The sequence below is a fragment of the Vicugna pacos genome, chromosome 12 (assembly GCF_048564905.1).
Source record: "Vicugna pacos chromosome 12, VicPac4, whole genome shotgun sequence".
In the NCBI taxonomy this organism is placed as follows: Eukaryota; Metazoa; Chordata; class Mammalia; order Artiodactyla; family Camelidae; genus Vicugna; species Vicugna pacos.
This window is the reverse complement of record NC_132998.1, coordinates 61,979,483-62,000,707: the sequence shown is the minus strand read 5'-3', so window position 1 is coordinate 62,000,707 and position 21,225 is coordinate 61,979,483. Positions and strand designations below refer to the sequence as shown.

General features: G+C 53.9%; 1 protein-coding gene and 1 long non-coding RNA gene across 3 annotated transcripts; one reads left to right on the top strand and one right to left on the bottom strand.

The window, feature by feature from the left end:
* Positions 1-324: 324 nt before the first annotated feature.
* On the bottom strand, positions 325-17,992 carry PNPLA3 (patatin like domain 3, 1-acylglycerol-3-phosphate O-acyltransferase). Its single transcript, XM_015241684.3, has 9 exons — positions 17,637-17,992; positions 14,571-14,803; positions 13,374-13,439; positions 10,731-10,940; positions 9,443-9,503; positions 5,742-5,957; positions 4,630-4,762; positions 3,696-3,800; positions 325-2,372 (listed from the first exon to the last, which is right to left on the bottom strand). Exons 1-9 carry the CDS (start codon positions 17,821-17,823, stop codon positions 2,288-2,290), a joined length of 1,296 nt encoding a protein of 431 aa, XP_015097170.1. The 5' UTR covers positions 17,824-17,992; the 3' UTR covers positions 325-2,287.
* A 42-nt stretch (positions 17,993-18,034) lies between these two features.
* LOC140700304 (uncharacterized) lies at positions 18,035-20,918 on the top strand. Of its 2 annotated transcripts, XR_012078702.1 has the most exons (4): positions 18,035-18,089; positions 18,234-18,325; positions 19,337-19,460; positions 20,739-20,918. It is a non-coding gene; the product is annotated as an uncharacterized lncRNA (long non-coding RNA). The 2 variants fall into 2 exon arrangements; XR_012078701.1 differs by lacking the exon at positions 18,035-18,089 and having other exon boundaries at positions 18,139-18,325.
* The last annotated feature ends 307 nt before the right edge of the window (positions 20,919-21,225 follow it).

Here is a 21,225-nt window from a genome sequence, read left to right as displayed (position 1 = left end):
AGTCCTCCAACTGTGTGTGCCAGGCCCCCACGAGTGGCTGTGCGCACTTGGCAGAGCAGGCACATCCGATCCTTGGGGAAGAGCCTGGCTGGAGTCGCAGAGTCCAGGGTCCTAGAGGAAGAGGGACCTGGGAAGGGGGGCGGTCTGGCCCTCAGTGTCCAGGACAGAGCATGTGGAGGCCACCTGGCCTGGCAGGGCCAACTAGGGCAGTGGGACTATAAACCTTGGTGGTGGGGGCTGGCAGGAGAGTTTAAAGGAGCTTGGCTGTGAGGGAAGGAAAGCAAAACTGTGGCTCCTTGCAAAGGATGCAGAGACAAGGGAAAGTGCTTTAAAAATCACATTTATTATGAATTATTTTCTGACGAAAGTAATACATAGAAATTTAACAGAAAATATAATCATGAATAATGGCATGATGGGAAGCGCTGTGTTTTGGCACAGATTCTTTCCGTCTCTGTTCTATAGGTGTGCACGCTTACACATTTTATTCGCTTAACAAGACTGGGCTCATGCTTTGCATCAAGTTTTGCTGTCTGTGTACCAAATAGACTGCTGCTCCCTGGCATTCAGTAGACTGCACGCTGAGCATTGCTGATAGCGGAGTATTCCAAAGATCAGGCCTTGGTCGGGGGGTGGGGATGGGGGGAGGACTTATGGGCCCAGCCAAAGAGGAGGAGATGGGGTAGCATTTAAGGCACAGGTGGGAGGAGAGCCTTGGCCATTTCTTTAGAAAGTACCAGACTTCCTTGTCTTCATGCACATTTTTTAAAAATCGTAAAACATATGCTCATTATAAGGTTGAATAATTGCAAAAAGTAGTAAGAAAATAAGTCCTGTGAAAGCCTATCAGCCGTTAAACATACTTCTTTCCTTGTAACGATCACAGAACCAGGGTACAGGGTCTGTCTAAAGGGAAATACACGGGCTATTGCGAAATACTGCTGAAGTGCGTTGTGTGTGTTTAGGCCTATGCTGTGGTTCTGACAACAAAGGCAGTTGGGAAACCTGAGAGTCTGGCGCCAGGGCAGGCATGAGGGTGTGTCACTGGGAGTCCAGGTGGGTGTCAGGCACGTGTGGCCTCCCCCACTCAGGCCAGCTCTTTGTTTTGTGGCCAAGTGGCTGGGCGAGCCCCCCGCTCACCACCCTCGCCTCACTTGGGGAGCAAGCACTACCACAACAGGAGGCCCCCGGAAACGCAAGGAGCCGGCCAGGAGCCCCCGAGCGGGGCTTCTCTGTGTGATGGCCCTGTATTTTCACAAGCACTCCCTGCCTTCTAGGTGTTCACGTAGAGTCTAGACCCAGAACCACCTTCCCCTCTAAAGGGGACGCCCTCGCAGTGGGGCGCTTTGCCTGAACCCGCCTGTTCTTCGGCTCCGGGACACCTCCACGGCGTGGGCGAGAGTCGCAGCCTTCTGGGCCAACATTTGGGATTTTGAGCTTATCACTGCTTATTTGCTTTCGGTTATTCTCGAATGCATAAATGAGAAAAACAGACACACACAGCTCACCTGCGGTCACTCTGTGCTGTGCTTGCCCACAGAGTGCCGCACCGGAGAGGAGGTGGGTCCCGCCTCCTGCTCGACTCCATTCAAGCTGTGGGGGCACAGACAACAGGGAGAAGGCCAGTTGAGGACCCGGGGGTACCATCTTCTGTGCTGGGTTTTTTTAAAGGCTTATTCCATTCACATCTCACTGATTCCCATAATACATAATTCAACAGATAAGAAGATTTCCTTCTATTTTATGTAAAACTCTTTATCACATATTTAGGTGTAAAAGGTGTCCTAGAATATAAATAAGTTCCTGTCTTTCAATGCCCCCTGGCCAGGGGTGTCCTTGGGAGGATGGCACCCCCCTTGCCCTGCACTGACTGCTTCCTATACAGAGAGATGGGATCACACTTTTCTCTTCCTTCCAACCCCCAAGATGCACAAAGGACAGCCCAGCCCCCAGCCACAAGGTCCCCCCAGCCCAAACTCTGGCCATTTAGGAACCTTCACCTGGACAGCTGAGCGGGCTGAAAGGCAAGTTGGTGGCGGACCCTCCATGCTGGTCTTCCTCATGCAGTTTCCCAACCGTTGGAGCCCACCTCCGATGCATACACATTGGGCTTAAGGAAGCCCTGGACCACCTCCTACACCCTACACCCAAAGTGGCATCCCACCTATTTGTGAAACAAATATATTGCTTTTGGTTTCAATAAATTCATCACAGAGGCCATTTTCTATATATCACAGAGGTCAACTTCGGCCTCTGCTGGACAGTCCACAGGGCGGGCGTCCGGGTCCTAGGAGGAGCACAGAGGCCAGGGGTGCCCCTCATGTTCTGATTTGTGGCAGTCAGGCTGTTGGTCCCTCGCTGGTATTTGGGATCTGAAACAGATGAATTCTAAGTCAGCCACTGACCTGCTGCCCTGAAGTCTTCAGTGTCAGGGAGGACGAATGGACACTGCCAGGGATGCCAAGCATACCGCCACATGCTTTGGGACCTGCAGGGTGGCCCAGCCCCAGACCACAACTCCCTCAGCCCCCAGGGCTGATGTCACCATCCCGGCCCTCCAAAACCTGTGGCCCTCCCAGCCACCTGGACACCTTGCACTGGCTATTCACGGGCACAGAGGAGCCCATCCGTTTCCTCCACTCAAACCAGCTCACCTGCCGGGGCGCCCTACTGCAGCCCGCACGGCCGTCCCCCAGGCCGCCGCCTCCTGCCCCACTCCCTGGAGGATGGGCAGGCACCAGGGCTCACAACCGACAGCTTTTGGCCTAGAGCCTCTGGACGCCTCTCAGTCCTAAAGCGTCTTGAGAGCAAGCCCTGCTCCTTGCTGGGCCAGCGCAGCTGCCCCCTCACGGGTGACCCCACCGCCTCCACATGGCCACTTCCCAGTGCACACTGGGTCGTTCCACAGCCTGCTTTAAACCCTTCCATGTCTGCTAACAGCACTAACAGCTGTGGCCTTGTCTCCCGAGTGCCCCCATGTGCCCGGGACTGTGCTAGGGGCTCCCCAAAGCCTCATGGACGCCCCGTGAGGAGAGGAGCACCCCCCCGAACGAACAGGGGAGGAGGCCGAGACCCACAATGTTCAGGGTAAGGTCCAGCCCTTGTGACTGGAACAAGGCTCTGCTTGCTGAGTTAGTTTTCAGAACCCCGAAAGTAGCAGCAGCATCCAGACCATGGGAAGCACACAGATTGCCGAGTTCCATCACGAGGGACTGTGGTTCAGCAAGTCTGAGGTTAGACGGGAATCTGCCTTAGCTGGCACCTCGCCCCCAAATGGGGCCCCGCCTCTCCATGCCCCACCCACTCCCTGTGCTGCCGGCATCCCCACCTACTTCCCCTAGGCAAACCAGTGCTCTCTGACGCTAGCTGAACTGCATCTTTAGGGACCTGCCCTTCCTCTGCTTCATCGTCCAGCTCTCTCTTCCGCCATCAAAACTGGGCTCAGTGGACACACCTCCCCGCCCCCTCCCCGGGCTTCACCGTGCCCTGTGCAGCTAAGTCTTGACCATCTTTCAGCAGATGCACTGGCACCTCTGATTGGCTCAGCTGTCCCTGGTAAGACAGTGTTCCCTGTGATACAAGATAAACTCCTTGCCACCTACTGGGGCCCAAAGACATTTCTAAAATGGCATGTGAGGCCTGAGCAGATAGGAGGGTGCCTGTGGGACACACACACCCATAGGCACGTTGTTTACCTGGAAGTGGGGAGCAGGTGCACCACCACTCGGGAGCAAACCCGGGACACCGCCCACTGCAGCCACTGGATGTCGTCAGGCACGTGTGGAAGCCACATCACCAGTCTGGGGGAATAAAACAGAGAGACAACACATCATGTGAGCACAGAGACGGGCCGAAGCAAAAAGAACAAAACAAAAACCAAACCAAAGGGAGGTATCTTACAACAATACCACCGGGTCCAGGTAAACCGCCAGGGTCACTTCTAACACCAATCTGAGAAATTCCCGAAGACAAGCCTACCTAAAACCCCTAAGCAAAGGAAGGCCGCTTTTGACTCGGGAAAGCTGAACATAGAAGTAAAAGCAAAAGGCCTTGGTTTTCCAGGATCTGACCCATCTGTGGCCACCGATGCAGAGCATCCTGGGGTCGACATGTCCCGCCCAGCAGCGGAAGCAGCTAAGGAGGCCTGACTGCAGCCCTCCACAGACTCCCAACCCCCCAACACAAAAGGACCCCACGCCTCGGGCTCTGGGAAATGCAGAAACAGACCTCGATGCAGGGCAAGGCTGGGTGGGAGCAGGTGGCTAGTTGAGTAGAGCCAGGAAGGGACCTGGGAAGGTTCATGAAAGCCAGAGAACTGAGCTGGGTTTTGAAGGATGGTTTGGACTTTAAAAGATGGACTGAAGGACATACTTGCTAAAAGGAAGGTAAACCCAAAGTGAATCTGAAGAGGGCCGAGGGGAACAATACGCAGAAATAAAGCAGGCACAGACGTTTGCCTCGGGTCCCTCCCAGCACAGCATGAATGAACTCCCCAAGTACAAGTGCAGACCTAGAAGAAGGGACAAACCTAGAACAGCAATGAAGAGGAGGTGGGATGGGCTGGGGCTCACCGGTGAGACACCTTTCGGGGGCGTTCTACACAGACACAAAGGCACCTGAAACACTCACCTCTGGACCACAGCAATCGCAGACTCCATGGGCAGCGTACAGGGCAGCATCATATAGGACATCACCCTAACAGGGAAGGAGTTGCAGATCTTGCTTATGAACCCATCTTGGTTTCTAACTGCTTCTCTCAGTGCTGAAAATACAATTTAGACATCTTGTCTCCCACCAGCATAAAAATCAGCCTATCTTCCCCACATAGTGCTTGGAATTTCTGTGAAATAGACAGATCTTGGCAGCAGAAAAAGCAGCTTTCACAAATGAGATCAAATGGGGAATGTGCCCAAATAGCCCTTTGATCGCCTACTGGGTACACGGTCCTAGTGAACGGCTCTCTTTTAAACTGACTATTTCAGGAGGCTTAACTGCTCAAACCACCCCCTACCCTGACTTCAGAAGCTCTGCTTTGCACCTTCAGCTGGATTCCATCTCTTCGGCCTGGAATCTCCTAGCCTTCTACTTCCCCTTTGTAATGGCATTGTGATGCCTCAAATCACATTAACCTGGGCAGCTGCCGATTAGTGCAACTCCTACGGTGTAAGTGCCTCAGGGGCCAAGAAATGGGATCCAGTTCATCTTTGAATTTCCCCAAATGTCCCCAAGTGACTGAGAGCTGGATGGTGCACACATCTGTCCATCAGATAGCTGATGACCCGATCAAATGCACCAGCTTCAAAGAAGGTTCAAAACTGTGGTTTGGGGGAAGGGAGAAATTAGGAGGGCCCTTCTAGAGAGAAGGCTTTGAGATGGGTGGACAGGCAGAGAATGGTGTTCTCAAAGAACAGACCACCCCCAGAGTCCCCCGAAATCCGGTGTGCCTGGACCTTGGGAGCAGAGGGCACTGCAGGTTAACTCAAAGCTCAGCTGGAGTTTGTTTTCCTCTGGCCATGACCCCCTGGGAAGGGAGACTGAGCCAGGACCCAGGTGGATAGGAGGCCTGTGCTGCGAGGTGGGGGCCCCGGCGGCCTGCTATGGTTGTTCCACCCCATCTCTTCCCACAGGGCAGCATTACCTCCCTCTAACACACAGGAAAACCACCCTTTCCGCCCCTTGCGGGGTCACAGAGAGCAGCCTCCTCTGCTGTCCACCTCCCCCCCCCCCCGGAGAGCCAGCACCTATCAGGAACTTGGGCGACAGGGTCTCCAGGATGCTCTCATCCCAGTGCAGGATGCTGAGGCGCAGGTGGTCCAGAAGCTCGTCTCCCTGGGGCCTCGCCCCCCAGGCAGCCACCCCGGGGGTAGTCTCCAGGCTCACAGGTTCCCCGGGGAGTTCAAGGACTTCCAACTCTCCCGAGGATGCATTCAGGCATGGCTGGGGCCTGACACGGATGCCTCCGAAGGACATGGAAACAAACCCATCAGGTGAATTCAGGCAGCGAGGTCATCACTCACCCACCCATCTGCCCACCAAACCCGGGAAGCGGCAGGCCGGTTACTAGTACAAGGCAGGGATCCCCGAGGGCAGGCATTCCTAGCAGGGAGAAAGTGGGGGCTCTGGTTGTGTGGGCTCTGTGGCCACATGGGATTCATGAGGTTGAAAGATAAGGATTATAACCCATTTATAATAACCGAACCGCTGGTTAAGTCAGCATTCCAGGCCCTGTGGCAGCTGTTCAATTGCTACCATCATCATCGTCTCCTCTTTTCAGCTGAGGACTCAGAAGCACAGAGAGGTTAAGAAATTCTTCCAAAGCCACACAGCCAATACGTGGCAGAGTGCGATTCAAATGTAGGTCTGATGTCAAAGGTGGTACCCTTCCATCACACGGCCTTGAAAGAAGCATTAGGTAAGGGAGTTTGTGCACCACTGCCCTAGGTGTCGGTGCACAGGCTGATAGAATGAGTGGTTCCTGCTCAGAACTGGCAGGCTGGCTGGGGGCAGCGGGACGGGTAGTTCCGGATGCCCACGACTGCCTTCTATCTCAGGTTAAAAGACCAGGCATGGCTCTGGGATGCCCACACCTTGCTCCTCAGGTTACACGTCCCGGTTACGCTCCCCCAGATCTTTCCAGCCTCTATTAGACACACAGCTCACCCTCTGGGACTTCATTTTTCCCTTAAGAAAGTTTCAAGGACTCTGTTCCCAGAGCACATCTGTCTCACCCTGACTTGTCCTCTGCAGGAGGCCAGCCTGGCCGAGGGAGGACCTCGCTTAGATCATTAAACCCAAACCCAGCCCCCCATGCTGCCAACACCCACCCACATGCCAGTCCTTAGAATGACTGACAATTGCCTGGACATCATTTAATACAAATGCCTTTGCTACAGATGTGGAAACAGAGGCCCAGGGAGGGGAGATGGCTTATCCAAAGGCACCTAGTAACTTCTATAAGATCTATCACCATTATATATTCCCAGATTGCCCCCCAACTCCACCCCCATCCAGACTGCTCTTCAGAACCTCGGACTTTGACATCATTGTGCCTCTTGCACAACCACCCAAAAATGCCCCTGGGTATCGCACACCCATACATCACACACAGGGCACACCAGCTTTCCTGCAGAACCCACGACCCCGCAAGAGCACTGAGCCATGAGCAGAACCCTCTCCTCCCATCCCCACCCTGTCCCCACGGCAGAAGCCAGAGCCCAGGACTTCATCCCTGAGTCTTCCTCCTCCTGAATCTCTGGTTGGTCATCCCCAGGTCCTGTTCCCTTGGGCTCCTTCCGCCACCTCTGCTGCCCCGACCCCAGTCAAGCCTATGGCTGCCTTCTTGGCCTCCTGGATGCTGCTCTCACTTCTCTGCACTGCAGCGAGGGGACTTTCCAGAGCTCTCCCCTGACTGCCCTCACTCTTGGTTCGGCAGCCCTCCACAGCTCCCTATTGCTGTGGGCCCGGCCTTGCCCCTCCACTCTTCACTGATCGCCATTCCTGCCCCTCTCCTCTCTGTCCCCCATCCCCACCCCCATTACTCCAGTTACACAAGTTACATTTTCTGGTACCATTTGGACCAAGCCTGCACCTATGAAACCAACGTCTAGCATGATTCCCAAACCCATGACCGTCACAGCCCAGCCGTCACTCCCCACAGAGGGGGGGCCTTCAAATACCACAACTGGAAGAACTTCCCCGGCCAGTCTTTCCAAAGGAAGAAATCTCAGGACACACTTTGGCCTAAAACAAGGCCAGAAAATACCCAGGCATGTTCAGCCATGCCTTAGCTATCAAGAGAGTTTTGCCTGGAGTCCAAGAATGACTAGAGGTGTGGACATAGCAGCATCTCCTAAATCGTTGCCCAACAATTCCTAGGGAGGAGGTAGGAAGGCACCAAAACCCGCACTGGCAGAAAGGGAAATGGGACACAGTGTCAGGGATCTTTAGCTAAGACTGAGGAGGGAGGAAGCAGGTGACTGTTTTTCACTCCAGGGACATCTTCAAGTCCAGTTACTCCTCTGCCATGCAGAATTTTCCCTCTGCTCTGAACTTCACGACGTTCTGAGTCTGTGGAACCCTACGAACAGTCTGTTCTAATTTTCAGCAGGTTGTGTCTGAGCACACACGGTGGGTGGCTGCGTACGCACCGTGGCTGAAGCCGCCTGGGGGACGTGGAAAGACGTTAAGGACAACAATGACAAAGTGTCCCACATTTACCAAAGGCTTACATGGGCCAGGCCCCGTGCTGAGACTTCACTGCATCATCGCATGCCATTCCGACAACAGCGCTACGACCCTGCACTATCATTAAGCCTCGTTTTGCAGTTCAGTCTCAGAGAGGTGAAGAAGTGTGTCCCAAGTGGCCCAGCTACCTCGTGTGGGCAAAGGGACTTGATTCCAGGTTTGCCTGCCAGGCAGAGCTATATAGATTTGGGGTGGCCACTTCATTGCTCCAGGCCTCAGTTGTCCCACCTGTAAATAGGGACAACTCTGCCTGTTGCGGGTCCGCTCTGGGGCATGAGTGAGGCTGCAGGTAGCCTGCCTTTGCAACTCGCCCAGCAACGTGAGGACAGCGGTGCTCTTAAAGGGTGAACCGGACGGGCTTCTGAAGTGCCTGCCTGCTCCCTGCTCCGAGACACTGGGGTGTCATGTCTTCTCGCCAACAGTTGTGACCACCTAAACTGTTTCCAGACATCACCAGATGTTCTGGGGTTGGGGACACAGTCATCTCTGGTTGACAACCGCTGCCCTGGGGGGAGGCTGCCAGGTCGTCCACTACTAGTAACCACACCATCTCCTTGGTCTTGGTCAAAGACAAATTCAGAGGACCAATGCATGAACCAACTTTTAGTATCAAAGGAAAAGAGCCCCAGACACACCTAATGTTGGGTCCACTCTGACATTTTGAGAGCCCAGCTCCTGCAGCCTGGGTAAGCCAGCGGGGCTCAAAGGCAGGAACTTGCTCCAGGACAGACAGCTGGGCTGATGGGCAGGGCCCGTACCTGGCTGGAAGCAACTATTCTGACTGCTTCACATGAGGCCCAAGCCCAGAATCCCTGTTTATCTTCCTTCCTTGTTAAACTAGAGGTTCACAATAGTTCAAGGAGAAAAGGAGAACAAACGGACTGCCTTCAGCACGTAGACGGGTGACGCTGCGGAGGGAGGGTGAGCCCTGGGGCTGTGACAGCCGGGATTCAGAGCCCAGCCTGGCCTCCCAGGGAGTGGAGCGGGCCCTTGGCTGCCTCTCCGTCTCCCCCACTGTGAAGTGGGGCAAAGATTTCCTGTCTCACAGGGCTAAGGAGAGAGCTGAGCAAGACACTGGGTGAAGGTGCAGGGCGCTGGGTTTTAGAGCCAGCCTCACTCCCCCATTTACCAAGAGTGCAGACAGAAAGCTTGTGAAAAGGGCATGTCTATGCCCTCCTCCGACCAGCGCCACACCTACCGTTCTCTTCCAAGAACCTGGCCGCGTCTAAATAGCCTTGAAGGCATATTGCTCCAAGCACCTGTGAACAAATCAGGGCAGTTGACTGCAGACTCCAAGCTCCGAGTTGCTGCTGTGTGCACAGCCGCAGCGGGGCTGGGCCCAGCTCTGTGCTCCCCGGGGCTCGGCTCGAACAACCCTGCGTCCTCAGACCCCTTGCTGGCACCTCAGCATGATGGGTGCTGGTTTCTGCGGGCTCCCCTGGTCCCAGATGAATCCACCCTAAGAAATCCCGGGGCCTGATCTCATTGTCCTGAGCCCGTGATAGCTGCCTCTTCTGCTCTTCTGTGTACAAACCAGTCCTGCACAGCCTCCTTTCCCTGCCAATTTCCTCACCACGTGAGGGCGGTGAGGCCCACTAGCCACAACCACCACCAAAAACCAAAAAAGGTTAAATCACCAAATGCAGCCTTGACCACAGCCGCAAATAGTAATCATCAGGGTAATTTAAAAAAAAAAAAAATCCTGCTGCCCAGGCTGCCTCTTTGAAACAGGAGGAAAAGGGGCAGAGCACAGCCATTCAAGGAATGACACAGCAGTTAACACCAAGATGGTGGAGATTCAACTCCCAGCTGGCCTTGAGGCCCGAGGTGGCAGGAGATTTGACTTCCAGTAGACCTTGAGCTTCATCATACACTCATTGCAATATATTAACATGGTCAATGGCTCTCAGGTGCCATCACAGTTGCAAGGCTGACCTTGAAAGGTCAAAGAGTGGGCAGTGGCCCAGCTCCTGGGAATCCCAGCCCCCTCCCCAGGGCAGCTGGAATAACCCTCCCACTTGTGAGCATAGCAAGTTACCATAAAAACTAACAACCCTCACACCTCACGGCCTTTCTCTTGCCTTCTGAGACAGCCTGCACTCTGTCTACGGAGTGTGCATCTCTGAGTAAATCTACTTTTAGTCAACTGTGGCTCGCTCTTTGATTCCTTTCTGCACAAAGCCAAGGACCCACACTTGGTGGGGTGCATCCTAGGGACTCAGCTGAGGCCTGGGACATGGCCCTCCTCTCTCCCCACATTCTTTTTCCTGCATCAGTTTCTTAAGACATAGCCCTGACGTGGGATCTGAGCAGCAGCACTGTAGATGTCCCCAGGGGATTCCAGTGACCAGAGCGGGCAGCCCTGAGCTCCAATTTAATGATGGGGTCTGTTTCTGTTGGTAGGTTCGTTCAGAGAACTGGTGGGCCCCCTGGCAAACAGGGATGCAAAGGAGAACAGCACCCCTAGAACACACAGCTTCTCTTACATTGAGATCCGGAGGGAACAGCGTCTGGTATAGCAGGTAGACATTCTCTGAGCAGCAGCGCAGACTCAGCGTGGTAAGGTCCACGTGAAAAAAGTTCGTGGACTTGACTTTAGGGCAGATGTCACTCTCCCCATAGAAGGGGGACACAGTGATGGTCGTTTTGGTATCAAGGAAAGGTAAGATGTCAGTCATTCCTCCATCCACATATCTCTGTTAAGGGGGGGTGTGGAAAGGACACACTGTCAGAAGCCTGGTGTCTTCTGTGTGTTTCAGATTATGGGAAGAGGTTTCTCAGAGCCGCAGGTGGACACAGTGGGAGGACAGGGCTTTGGAATCACTCACCAAATCCTTACTGAGCATTTCTGGGCCAGGCCAGGGCGACTCAGGGTTGTTACATGCTGTTGTGTAGTTTACGCACTGCACAAAAAGTGCCTGGCCAAAAGGCAGATGGAGGCTGGCATCTGGCCCAGGTTCAGATGGCCAAGTCCTCAGCCCAGGTGGGCACCCGTAGGCGTGCCCATGTAATTCACATCAAGAAACCATTTGCCAGGGACGCTGTGTGCAATGGGGACAGAGTGTAATGTAGACCAGGTCCTACAGGAGACAGATGGTTGGCCATGGGCTTCATTCCAGAGGCCTCTTGCTACTTGAGAAATCTTGGACAAGACACTTGACCTGTGAGCCTGTCTCTGTCCACAACTTGGAAGTGAGAACCAGCACTGGAGACTGAAATGACACAGGGACCTGGGGGACTTGGACAGCCCTCAGAAACCGACATCTTATCCCACAACAAGGAGGCATTTGGGGTAAGTACTGTGAGAATCAGTTTTCCTGTATTTATATCCTTAAATAACATTAGTGCCCATGGCCAGGCTGGGGCAGGCAGTCTCTGGTACCGTTTGGACCAAGCCTGCACCTATGAAACCAACGTCTAGAATGATTCCCAAACCCATGACCGTCACAGCCCAGCCGTCACTCCCCACAGAGGGGGGGCCTTCAAATACCACAACTGGAAGAACTTCCCCGGCCAGTCTTTCCAAAGGAAGAAATCTCAGGACACACTTTGGCCTAAAACAAGGCCAGAAAATACCCAGGCATGTTCAGCCATGCCTTAGCTATCAAGAGAGTTTTGCCTGGAGTCCAAGAATGACTAGAGGTGTGGACATAGCAGCATCTCCTAAATCGTTGCCCAACAATTCCTAGGGAGGAGGTAGGAAGGCACCAAAACCCGCACTGGCAGAAAGGGAAATGGGACACAGTGTCAGGGATCTTTAGCTAAGACTGAGGAGGGAGGAAGCAGGTGACTGTTTTTCACTCCAGGGACATCTTCAAGTCCAGTTACTCCTCTGCCATGCAGAATTTTCCCTCTGCTCTGAACTTCACGACGTTCTGAGTCTGTGGAACCCTACGAACAGTCTGTTCTAATTTTCAGCAGGTTGTGTCTGAGCACACACGGTGGGTGGCTGCGTACGCACCGTGGCTGAAGCCGCCTGGGGGACGTGGAAAGACGTTAAGGACAACAATGACAAAGTGTCCCACATTTACCAAAGGCTTACATGGGCCAGGCCCCGTGCTGAGACTTCACTGCATCATTGCATGCCATTCCGACAACAGCGCTACGACCCTGCACTATCATTAAGCCTCGTTTTGCAGTTCAGTCTCAGAGAGGTGAAGAAGTGTGTCCCAAGTGGCCCAGCTACCTCGTGTGGGCAAAGGGACTTGATTCCAGGTTTGCCTGCCAGGCAGAGCTATATAGATTTGGGGTGGCCACTTCATTGCTCCAGGCCTCAGTTGTCCCACCTGTAAATAGGGACAACTCTGCCTGTTGCGGGTCCGCTCTGGGGCATGAGTGAGGCTGCAGGTAGCCTGCCTTTGCAACTCGCCCAGCAACGTGAGGACAGCGGTGCTCTTAAAGGGTGAACCGGACGGGCTTCTGAAGTGCCTGCCTGCTCCCTGCTCCGAGACACTGGGGTGTCATGTCTTCTCGCCAACAGTTGTGACCACCTAAACTGTTTCCAGACATCACCAGATGTTCTGGGGTTGGGGACACAGTCATCTCTGGTTGACAACCGCTGCCCTGGGGGGAGGCTGCCAGGTGGTCCACCACAACCCAGCATCTCGTCCAGAGCCTGCAGAACAAGTACCTGAAGTTCTTTTTCTCCACTGGAGGCGGGGCTCACAATTAACCCACGTGGGTCTGCAGATTTTTTGAATGTAACCGAATGGCAGCCCTGTCGGCAGCTTCTGCCCAGAGCCACGAGCTAAAAAGGACTGAGTCGGATCCAGAGAGGACTGAAATTCTCATCCCCGAAGAATAAAGCTCTTCCCTAAGTAAGTAACTGACTCTTAAGCATCTGATACTTTAACCAGCCCACTGGGCACCTATTTCGGTGCTCACATGAAGATTACATGAACAGCTCACCTTACGGCAGCCAGATAATGATTCTACAGGAAGTTAGTTTTGCTGCCCAGGCAGCCTGGAAGTGGGCAGGGAGCGGGGGCAGCTATGGGATCTCTGCCTGAAGCCTGAGGCAAAGGGCTCTGAGTTCAGAGAGAGGTCCTCAGGTCCCAGGGTCCCAGGGTGCCTGAGCCCAGCGCCACACAGGCAGGAGTTGTGCACACATGGTTCAAAAGAGGACTTACCACGCCTCTGAAGGAGGGAGGGATGAAGCCAAAGATGAAAGGAATGAAGGACGAACAAATTAAAGCCTGTGAAGACAAGAGAGAGAGAAACCACAGTTAAGAACAGTCTGCTTTTTTTTTTTAAATTCCCCTGGGTCTTTCTAAGCCGCCTCCAAGCAACAAGAGCAACAAGCCTGAAAATGCTCTACGTGCAGGGACGGTGCTTTAATAAATGGTTCAGTGACGATGAACCAAACTGCACCCTTACTGTTTCAGGCCCAAGTATATATTATCTGACAGCACTGTCTGCAGACTTCAGCTGCCTGTCCCTGCTACTGCAAGGCTCACCCCGGGCCACCGCGGCAGGACCAAGAATCCTGGACTCCCTGACTGAAATGGAAAGGGGCCAGATTAGGGCTTGGCAAATATGGATCTTCAGCAGAATCACCTGGAATCCTTGTCAAACCAGACTCTACGCCCCACCCCTGAGGGTCTGCCCTTCTAACAAGCTCCCAGGTGATGCAGATTCTGCCGGTCCAGGGACCACACCTGGATCCCACCATGCGAGAGCATCAAGCAGGTATGATGCTGATGCAATGGGAGAAAGGACGCGTGTGGGAACATACTGTGATGGCTGTCTAGAAAAAAGCTTCCGGAAACAAGGGTAAGTGGGAGACGACACTGGTGACTGAGAAGCTGCTGGTGCTACATGCCAGGCTGCTAGCTTGCATAGCCCTGTGTTAAGTGAAGTCATGTCCAAATAAATCTCACAAAAGGCACTGGCCAAATGAAGTGGTATTTTGTTATTGCCCCCGGTCTTCTCTGGGCAAGTAAGACATGCTGCTACCCTCGGGGGGCTTCACTGGAGTGGTCCTCATGACAGAACGGGCATCGTTGGGAGGAGGGACACACATGGGAAGAGGTCCCTGGATCAAGAGGTCATAAGCCAAGTATTGAAGGATGGGGAGGTGTGATTTAAAACTGAAACTGTCCTGGAACACTCAGGGTTGGCATATGCCCTGGACTGCACCACTGGATGCACATGGAGTTTGTGTCACCCTAGTGCGGGAAGCAAACCGGCAATGTGGGCAACCAGGTTCTTTTGTATCTTAAGAAACGAATGAGGCAGCTGGCCGAAACTAGACTGCCCCCTCTGTGTCACTTTCACAACGAAACGGCTTTCTTACTTGACAACACCCAAATAAGCAAACTGCTTACATCTATGACTTCGTCTTTGGACTGAAAATCAGACACCAGCACATTTTCTCCATCGGATACTCTGGTGAGCGAGACGAACAGCCTGCCAGAGAGGAGCTGGTGCACGTTGTCCGGGAGGTGTCTGTGCAGACTGTCTTGGATGCACTTGCTCAGATTGAAGGACGGGGGCAGGATGCTGATGTTCCGGCTCCTGGTGTGCAGGACGAGGTCCCTGAGTACCTGCAGCGTCTGGTCTGGGTGGGTGTGGGGAGGAGGAGACAAACACCCAAAGGAATGGACCACCCTGGAGATGGGCATGCTCTGTGCAAGACCGGAAACCTGAGGGCATGAAAGCTATCAACCTTCCACAGGCGGCTCCTGAGCCCGGGATGTGGCTAGTCCAAACAGAGATGGGTAAAAGACACACTGACCTCAATGCCTTAGCATACATACAAAAAAGTAAAAAAATCTCATAATACTGTGTTGTATTGACTAGATGTGAAAATGATACTTTGGCTCTATTGGGATAAGTGAAATTAATTTCATTTAGGTCATTCCCTTTTTCCATGTGGCTACTAGGAAATAGAAACTACCCATATTTCTATTGGTTAGCGCTGCTCTAGGCCCTGGCCACAGGAACAAGCCTCCAGAGGCCCAGGGGAGCCCCCTCCACACCATCAAGGCCCGAAGCCAGGTGCTCACAGCATCGCAGCGTCAGCACGAGCGGGCCTAATGCCGCAAAGAGCAAGTGCCAACTTGGGCGTGAGTGTGAATCCTGCCTCCACCTCTTATTAGCCAAGTGACTGAAATAAGTCACTTCACTGCCTCTCTAAGTCTCAGACGGTGTGGGTTTTTTCTTTAAACAACTTCACTGTGGTGTAATTTCTTTTTTTTTATTAATTGAGGTATAGTCAGTTTACAAGGTTGTGGGTGTAATTTCTGGACAGCAAACTGCACGTATTTCAGATGTACAATTTGATGAATTCTGATAGATGTACACGCCTATGAAACCACCGCCACAATCAAGATAGCTAACATTTCCATCACTCCCCCAGAGGTGCAAATTTTGAACTCCTGATTTATCCCTTCCCACTCCCTTTACCCTCCGATAACCATGAGTCTGTTTGCTGTCTGTGAGACAGACTGTATGTTTGATGTTTCCTTACCTATTTTTGGAGGCCGTGAGTATTTGATACACTACAATCGGCAGGTGCTCAACCCAAAGGCAGCACCTAATAACTAATGCCAGAACGACCAGCCTGTCCAGTGGGCCCGGGGCACTCTCACGCTCCGTCTGGCCCCACTCACTGGCCTGGTCCCCCTCCGGCTCATCAGCACTGCCCTGACATGCAGGAGTACCTGTCCCAGCCAGAGACCTGGTCACTCATAAATCCTGGGATGCAGAAGGCCAGACACATATCAGCAGGTCCTGACCCACCTCTGCCTTCCATTCAGCTACCCCTGCACTTATGGCCCCACTGAGCCCAGGCAGAAGGGACGATGTTTTGCACACAGATGGCTGGTTCTGCCACTCTTTCCTGCCTGGTTTAGAGGCGCTCTCAGGAGTCCTGTCCAGGTCACAGGCCCTGGGATCTGCTCCCTGGTGGTCCCCAAGTGAGACAGGCAGTTAAAGCAGAAACCTGGGGCTCCCAGAACCTGGGGAGCCACTCTTGCCAAAACCTCCAGACCCACTTTGCAGAGACTCGTGGTCCCGAGCCACTCCCCACAGGGCACAGCTCCAGGCTGCACCTGTCCTCTGCCCGGTAGCAACCCCTCTACACTGGAGTCAGTGCACATCAGGTGCTGGGGTCAGTGCATTTGAATGCAGTCCCAATTAAACATCTGATCATGTGGATGTCACAACCCTGGGACATAAGGTTTGGCTTTTACCGCTGCTAAAGCCCAAGGTGTGTAGGACGGCCATGTGGCCAGTCTGATCCTCCCTAAGGTCATATTTCCTGCCCTTTGCTCTTCCCTTCCTCAATGGGGAAGGCAGCCAGGGTGGCCTCTCCTAATCTCCACCTCTTGATCAGCCCAGGGTCTGCTCACTGATCCTATCCAATGGCAGGGCTGTGCTGATTGGCAAGGGATTCCTGACCACCAGGAACAAAGTCACTTCTGCTGGAAGTGTCCAACACAGTACTCCCTGGGTAGAGCAAAGAGTAAACTTTTAAGGAAGCCCAGATAAACAGAGGCTGATGATAAAGGTGCATTATGTTCCTGTCCCAAGGCCTTTGGGTGCCAACAGCTCCATGCTCCCACTTGCTCCAGGCCCTGCCTCCTGGCTCAGAACCCCAGGTCAAGGATGCTAAATAACTTAGGCCAGCTGGCCACCAGCCCCAGTCCCCCCTCCCACAGGCACCCACACGGAGAGATGCTTCATTAGGACGAGATTCAAATGCACAGGACTTCATTTCCACTGTACTGAGCAGGGCTGTGGTGGCAGAGAGGGTGGGATGGGGATGCCCAGGGATCCCCTCCAGCCCCCTAGGAAGGGTCTCAAACACCGGGAAAAGAGGTGAGGAGACAACTTTTCTACCTCTCCTCCCCGGTCCTCCCACCACAAACCACCTGTCCCGGACCCCCTTCTACTCCAAACCTGCAAGCTGCCCTCTGCCTGTGAGGCATTCAGCCCCCGGAGGGCTGGGCGGAGATCAAAAGCGCCCAGGGCGGGATGTCTCCAGTCCCTGTAGTCCCCAGCGGGAAGCGGCACCCACCCTGGGACACTGGATAAAGCCCCCTGCTGGTCGGACCCAGAGTAAATCTGCTTCCCTCCGACCCCCGCGTCGCGCTCCCTCGTCCCAGTCGCCCCGAGACGACCTGGAGCTCAGTCCCGGGTTGGAGGGCTTCCTTCAAGCCCGGGCTCCAAAAGGAGGTTGGGGAGGGGATCCTCTCGGGGTTCCCACGCTCAGAAGAGCGGTCCACCCGGCGAGCCTCGCTGCCACGCACGGCAACGGAGATGCCCGGGGCGAGGCGAAAGGATACACTGGAGGAGGCAACCGTCTCCTGGGGAAACAGCAGGTGTACCCGCAGCCTGTGTCCAATCCCGGCTCCACCGCGCGCCCCATCCCGGCGGCCCGGACGTACCCACTGGGATCCCGGAGAGGAAGGCGGCGCAGTGCAGCGCCCCGGCCGAGGAACCGAAAAACTTGGGCGCGTTGCGGATCAGGTGCGGGACGCGCTCGCTCAGGCAGTGGGTCACCCCGACGTGGTAGAAGCCTAGGAACCCGCAGCCGGAGAAGGACAGGCTCCAGTCGCGCTCGAGGTCGTACATCGCGGCGGCGGGTCGGGGGTCCCGGGTCCCAGGGCGCAGCGGCTCCGCCTCGCGCCCGCTAGCGCTCTCAGCCGGGCCTCCAAGTGCCTCGCAGGAATTCCCGGCGCAACGTCAGCCCCGCCGGCCCCGCCCACCTCGGACCAGGCGGCCCAATGGGTGCCTTGCCCACCCCGCCCTCCCCGACGGCGGAGGGCTGGGCCCGGGCGCAGGGGAGGGGTGGGCCTGCGCTCGGCGGACGGTAGAGAGAGGTTTTCAGAGAGTTTTCGGTAGTTCAAATGACGGTAGTGGGTGTCCCGGAGCGGAGCAGCCCTCTTCCTGTTCCTTTTCACCCCGTAAATCAGGGAGAAAGTAAGAGTTGCCGATTTGGGCATCTAAATAGAAGTTAATGTCTTTGCTTTGATTTCCCGCAGGTTTTCGCGTGATGTCTTCAATTCATGGCAAGTGGAGATTTTTCAGTTAATGATACTGATCCGAAGTTTCCATTTCGAAGTTTCACTTCTAAGTAAAATTTGCGATAACACGCGCTGGGTGCTGGAGGGTGGGGTGGGCCATGCAGGAGGGTGGGGGTCCCGGAGGCTCAGGCCTAGACGATTCCTGGAGCCCTTGTGGAGTGCCTAGGATTCCCTTGACCTCTGTGTCCTGCCTGGAGTTTTTCCACGGCAACGCACGCAGGGAGGTTAGGCATTTGCCCAACATTGCACAGTCAACAACCCATGTTACTTTGCCATCATGCCCCCTGTTTCATAGACAGAGAAGCCCCCTCCCTTCTCCACCAAGGCCCACGTGGAATGCAGAGTGCGAATTTTGGGGCCAGGCCTCCCACTCTCTGGGCATCAGTGTCCTCATCTGTAAAATGACCGGTAGAGTTGCTGTCAGAACTCAAAGTGTCACCTATGAAGCAACTGGACACATTTATGCACGACCCTGCCGCCCCCGACACACACACAGGTCTGAGGTGTCCCTCACTGGGGCTGGGCCTGTGCCTGGGGGCGTGGGGAGCCAGAAGCAGGGCGGAGGCTGAGGCAGGGCTGCCTCTGGGACTTCAGATCCTCAGAGTGGGTCATCCTGTCTCCCACCTATGGACCACAGAATGCCAGGGCGTGGGAGCTGCAGGCCCTGGTGACCACCTGGTTCAGCATCACACAGACACTTAATAGACTGAGGCCCAGAGTGAGGAAAGGCTGGTTCCTCTCTCTGTCCCCAACCACCTTGGCTTTGCTGGCGTGGGGGTGGGGGGCAGCACTCACAGGCCTGTCCCGGCTGACTACTCTCCGCACCCAACTTACTCAGAGCTGAGACAGCAGTGAGACGGTCAGAAAACTGAGGCTGCTGACAGCGTCAGCAGGGGCCACAATCCCTAGCCTCTTGCTCCTTACCTGGAACCTTCCTCCTGCACCTGCCAGCCCTCCTGGGTTCCATGACTACCCCTAGGACAAATGATAGGAAGGCTGTGCTCGCAGGCCCCAGATGAGTCACCCTTCCATCAGCCTCTGGCATTTGTATTCTCTTCCAGTCCACAAACACATTCATGGCCAGCTGCCCAGGACATCTGTCCACCCTGGCGTGACCCAGATGTGGGCGGGAGAAGATTCGGACTGAGGAGTCACCCCCTCTTCGTGGCTGCATGTTGATAGCAGGTGGACTCTCCCTCTGTTCCCAGATGAAGAGAAGGAAGGACTGGGCAGGGATCCCCTGGTCTGGCTCTCCCAGCCCCTTGCCCAGTGTTCCAGTGGCACAGGCTGTGGCTGGGACTGTGAGCTCTGACATAAGATGGCCAGACCCAAATGCAGGCTTCTCCGCTCATTAGCAGAGTTAGGCCTGGCAGGCATCGTTCACCTCTTAGCTCAGTTTCCTTATCTGGTCCATCAGGGAGAAAACCACCACATGAGGGAAAGTAGTATTTACCCACCACGTTTCTGACACCAATTTTGTCCATGTTTCCAACACCGCTTCTACAGCTTCCTTCTACCACCGACTGGTGTCCAACATTCAGTTCAGTTCTGACACTTGCTACCCAGAGTCAGCATAGAGCCCGCAGGTGAAGGGCTCCGTCCCACAGGACTGACCCCACTTCGGCCCCCAGTGGGAAATTGGGTCCCTAGGTGCCCACTTGGCTACAACGTCGAGGGTTTCCGCAGTTTCTCTCTTATGATTTGCTAGAACAGCTCACAGTACTCAGAAAAACTTTACTGGCCACCGAAGCACTTAGGAATTAACTAGTCAAATCTCTGTCCGATAGCCTGGGGGTAATTAAGGTTGCATGACACACAGGGTGTTACCCAGAAATAAGAAGCATCCATTTTCTTGCTGCCTTTCATGTTCTAATTCGTGGCACTCGTGATACAACGTGGGGAGGATTGGCAATAGCTGTACATACATTGTGCAGTATTAAACAATTCGTATTGCTATTAAGCTCCTGTATTCACAGATCTGGCCTTAACGCCAGAAAACTGACACTTCTTTACTCTGGCAACTAGGTAGGTATGGGGCAGGAACTACAGGTTGTTTTATCTCCATAAAAATATTTCATAAGATTTTAACTGTCTGCCATATTCAGTAATTTGGATTTAAAGCTTGTAAATCATTTTCACATGTATAGAGTGTGTCCAATTCATCTCAGTTTGCCTGGGACTTTCCTGATTTGGGTACTGAAAGACCTACATCTTGGGAAAACTTTCTGTCCCAGACAAACTGGGACAGTTGATCAATCCCAAGATTCTTATCCTGGGTCAGGCAAATGGCAGGAGTAGGTCTACCTGGTCCAGAAGTCTTCAATAGGACAGTCCTGGGATTGTTCATCTTCTTGGATGGGAAGTGGCCAAACCACTGGCCAAGAGACCAATGAGAAGATGCAGAGAATGGGAGATCAGCTCAGAATAGAAACAAACCTTCAGGCAGTCCGTCCTTGTTTACAGGTTCCGTATCTGGGAATTTTCCTGCTTGCCAAAGCGTGTTTGTAATTCCTTAATACCCGCAGCTCCTCCTCTGTCAGTCACGGACATCTGCAGAGCAGCCAGGCAATTCTGAGTTGCCCCATACACCCGCCCCCAGCTCTGCCGTCTTGTTTCAGCTCCTGCAATAAACAAGGATCCTTCTTGTGGTTTGTCTGTTTCTTTCTTTCCCATTTTGGTGCTTTTTGTTGGTGATTTTGCTATTTCAGATGGTCCCCAAGCGTAATGTCGAGGGCCATCTGACGCTGCCATTCTTAAGAAGGCTGTACCCAGCCTTAAGGAAAAATACAAGTGTGAGATGAGCTTGGCTCAGACATGAGTAACAGTGCTGGTGGCTGTGAGTTCAATGTTAATGAATCATAGACATTAAACAAAGTGTCTTCAAACAGAAGCACACATCACACAAGGTTGTGTATTGATCGGCTGACGAGAATGTTGTGAACAGAGGCTC